Here is a 4,315-nt window from a genome sequence, read left to right as displayed (position 1 = left end):
TATTTATAAGATTCAAAATTAAAATTTTACTTAAAAAAAATGAAATTTTTTATTATTCAAATTAACAGACATCGATAATATCTTAAAATTATATATATTTTTTAACATCTAAATTTTTTTTTTATATTTTAAAATTAGATTTTATGATTTTTTTATTTTTGACATTAAAAATTATAAAATTTTAATTTTAATATTAAATATATTAAATTTAAAATTTTATAAAAATCAATATCGACCAAATAATTTAAATGAAGGAATACTCTGTATTGTAGTACAAAAAAATGAAAAAAAAAAAAAAAAAAAAAGGAAAAAGAAACCAAATTGAAAAAAAAAAAGATATCCTAATCTTTATGCAAATTCCCTTCGCGGTATCCGATTGTCCGAAAATTCGCATCTAAGATCTAATCCGTTGCCCGCGCTTCCTCGTGTTATTTCAATAATTTTAAAACCTGAATCGCAGACCGTTCATCGCAATCAACAACTCATCAACTATTCATCCAACGGTCTACAATTAACAACATACTTACACGTGTCTTCCATTTCGTGTAATATCATTTCACGGCATTCTCGCTGCTCGAAAACCTCAACAAACTAATAAAAATTCCTTTTTACAAAAAAATAAAAAAATAAAAATCCTCTTAAAGATCTGTTAAGAAGTCGTTTCTTTCTTTCAAGTTTTCAATTTTCCCTCTTTGTAATCTCTTTTCCTTTTTCTCTTTTTAATTTCTCGTTATCCAAACCGCCTCTCTAACTTTTTTTCTCTCTCTTTGTTGCTCTGAGAAATGGAGATGGTTATGGAGGATTCGCGCTCGAGCAGCTCGCATCCTATTCGCTCCATGGCTTTCGAGGCTTTCTCTGCCGCTTTTCGAACGCGACGGTTTGCTAAGAATCCGATACCTAATTCTCCACGAATATCTGTAGTTGGAGTTTGTTAAATTGTTTTCTTCTATATTTAGTGTTTTATTTTGGAAATTTGTTGCTTTGACTTTTTTGAACTGTTTCTTTGCTTGAAACCTGGAAATTTGGAAGACTTGAAGTGGCAATATATAGGGTTTGTTATGAAATTTTATGAGAATTTAGAAGTTTATTTTGAAAGAATCGGTGAATTGAGTTTTTAGGGTTACGTGGAATATCATGTGGAAGTGTGGAAGAAGTTGGAGAAACTTAAAAATTTGAAGGTGATGGCTTTGACTGATGTTTAACCTTCAAATGAAGTTGTGAAATTTGATTCTGTTAGGACGTGTGTAAAAAGTTATAAAGGAAATAAAAACTGAATTTGAATTTAGTTTTTGTGGAATTGTGGATTTACTAGGATTAGGGTTTTAATCATATTGTTTTGGTGGGAAATTTTGAATGGCTGAAAGGAGGGAGTTGGGATTTCCAAGGACAATTGCTTTTAGTTTAAAGGAACAGTTAGCAAGAACCACTCTTAACAATGTAAAATCGCAAGGACATACTTATATAGATCTTCGTGAGGATGGGAAGCGGTTTGTATTCTTCTGCACTTTGTGTCTTGCACCATGTTATAGTGATTCAGTGTTACTTGATCATCTGAAGGGGAGCCTTCACGCAGAGAGGTTAGCTGCTGCTAAGGTTACATTGTTAGGAACTAATCCATGGCCCTTCAGTGATGGTGTTCTGTTCTTTGGTAACTCGAATGAAAAAGAGAAGCAATTGGCAGTTGTAAATGATAATGAAAATAGGTTGTTGGAGTTTCAAAACAATGATAACAACCTTGCAATTGTGCAATATGTTGGCAGTGAAGTTAGCTCCTATAACAAGAATGTGAATGGTAGAGAAGGGGATTCTGATCTGGTGATTCCAGGGGTGCTAATAAAGGATGAAGTTTCTGACTTGAAAGTGAGTTTTATTGGTTTTGGGAAAATTGCTGCGAGGTTCTGTGAGAAGGATGGAGTTTCAAATGGTATTAGCAGAATATGGTGTGAATGGTTGGGGAAAGAGGCTCCAAGGAATGATGATAAGTTGAAGGTTCCAAAGCATGAATTTGCTGTGGTTACTTTTGCTTATAACAGTGATCTAGGCAGAAAGGGATTGCTAGATGATGTCAAATCACTATTAACATCTGGTTCCTCCAAAAAATTGGATAATGGTGAAGCTGCTAGTAGGAAAAGGAAGAAGTCATTTTCTGACCCAGAGGATATAAGTGAATCTATGAGTAATCAGTATGATTCATCTGGGGAAGACTCTTCAGCTTCAAATAGTGCTTCTTCAAGACTGGCATTGGATCGATATGATGATCAGCTTCTGCTCACAAGATTTATATCAAATAAGGCTATAAGGAGAGAGTTGAGGCGGCAACAGCGTATAGCTGCCGAAAGAATGTGTGATATCTGTCAACAAAAGATGCTTCCTGATAAAGATGTAGCAACACTCATGAACTTGAATACTGGAAAGCTTGTTTGCAGTAGTAGAAACGTTAATGGGGTATGATTACTGAACTTGGCTCTCAATCACCTTCTAAGTTATTGAGGAGCACTTTAAATTTGCATCATATTGGTCAATACTCAATATGACCGATTTCTTAATCTCAGCTTGAAGCATTGATTAACATGTTAACTCATGTACTGTTCCAATTTAAAGTTTTATTTACATTTATCATTTTTATTTTTTTTACATGTAGGCATTCCATGTGTTTCACACTTCTTGCCTTATACATTGGATTCTTCTTTGTGAGCTTGAGAGGGTTGAGAACCATTCAGTTAATCCAAAAGTGAGACGAAGATCTAAAAATCGAACCAAACACAATGAGATGGGCAAGGATGGACAGACTAAACCTACAGGTACCATGATTTCTTCTGTACTCTGCCCAGAGTGCCAAGGTACTGGTATTGAGGTTGAGGGAGATGAGCTGGAAAAGCCTGATGTCTCACTTTCTCAGGTATGCATTTTTTGATCTTAAAACATTGAGCTGCTGTTCAAGAAGGAAACTTTTTGGAGTTCATTATGGTATTCAAATTATGTGGCATATATCTGTGTTGGTTAACATGGTTTTTATTGTCCTTTCAGATGTTTAGATATAAGATTAAAGTCAGTGATGCTCATAGAGCATGGATGAAAAATCCTGAAATGTTGGAGAATTGTTCAATAGGCTTTCATTTTCCTTCACAGTCTGGAGAGATGGTTCAGGTTTTCAGACTTTTACTCACCATTTCCTTTTGTTATATCAATGAAAACTTGGAGACCTTGTTTTCATTTAACTTTAGCATTTCTTGGTTGCAGGAGAAAGTGTTGCCCCTAAAATTGATGCATTTTTACAGTGCTGACAAGTATGAGCCAGGCACAAGTTTCCTTGGATGAATTCTGCAGTTGACCCTTTTTTTTTTTTTTTTTTTATGTTAGCGTGTAGGTTGTACTATAAGCAAATATGTGTAACCTGTTATACGTATACAGGTAAAGGCCACGGTCGTCATGAAAACCATGAATAGCACTTCTGCAATAGGATATTCTTGTCCCCTCCCTGTATGGGCTTTGTAAATACCTGTTGTACATTGCTGACAACTGTCTGCATTGTAAATGAACAGGCAGTCAATGACTCAATGCTATGTTGACTTTTATATGAGGAATAGTTTAAACTCATCTTGCCTCTTCGTCTGCTGTACCTTCTGTCGATAAATGGAAATTTTACTTCCTGGTTATAAGTTATAACATGTTTATAAATATTTTTTATTTGATCAATTGAATTAAAATTTCAGCACTTTATCAATAGAGTATATAGTCGGTGATTGTTGTCAAAATTCTTTGTTAATTGTGAGATTTGAACATTTTGGATTAAAAGAATAACATTTGTCAAATCTATGTTTCTTTTCTATAACAAGTTATAAATGCGGTACAACGGATTTGCTTTATCGAAGTCTATTGTGTTGGGTGTTAGGAGGCTGGTATAATGCAAAAACACTAAAATCTAAAGATGGTAAACAGCGTGTCCGGATTGAGTTGTTTATGGTTTAATTATTTTGGGTTTGAGTTTATTTTAAGTTTGAATTCTCTTGCTTTTGAATCTTTTAAGTTTGTTAGTCAGTAAGCAGGTGGTTGGGCTCAGTATATTGAGAACAACAGTAGTAAAGGTTAGCGGAGACGAGTAATGGAAGAGGTGATGGATTCTCTACGGAAGAACCTAAAATTAACAGAAGCGAAAACAAATTATATGGCGTTAGAGATGGGCAAGAATGCATCTGGCACAGAAGATAGGAGAGCGTGGTTAGTAGGAAGGCTACTAACCAGGAGGCCCTACAACAAAGAAACTATAAAAGGGGCTCTCAGACTGTTATGGTGGTTGGCCAAATAAGCAGATATT

General features: G+C 34.6%; 1 protein-coding gene across 1 annotated transcript; it reads left to right on the top strand.

Moving 5' to 3' along the window:
* Positions 1-596: 596 nt before the first annotated feature.
* Positions 597-3,597, top strand: LOC111282438 (uncharacterized). Its single transcript, XM_022870516.2, has 5 exons — positions 597-694; positions 781-2,445; positions 2,642-2,899; positions 3,028-3,147; positions 3,241-3,597. Exons 2-5 carry the CDS (start codon positions 1,354-1,356, stop codon positions 3,316-3,318), a joined length of 1,548 nt encoding a protein of 515 aa, XP_022726251.2. The 5' UTR covers positions 597-694; positions 781-1,353; the 3' UTR covers positions 3,319-3,597.
* Positions 3,598-4,315: the final 718 nt, after the last annotated feature.

This window comes from Durio zibethinus, chromosome 5 (assembly GCF_047325235.1).
Source record: "Durio zibethinus cultivar Kanyao isolate XHJ-2024 chromosome 5, ASM4732523v1, whole genome shotgun sequence".
Classification (NCBI taxonomy): Eukaryota; Viridiplantae; Streptophyta; class Magnoliopsida; order Malvales; family Malvaceae; genus Durio; species Durio zibethinus.
Note: the sequence above shows the minus strand (reverse complement) of the source record. Positions and strands in the feature narration are given on the sequence as shown.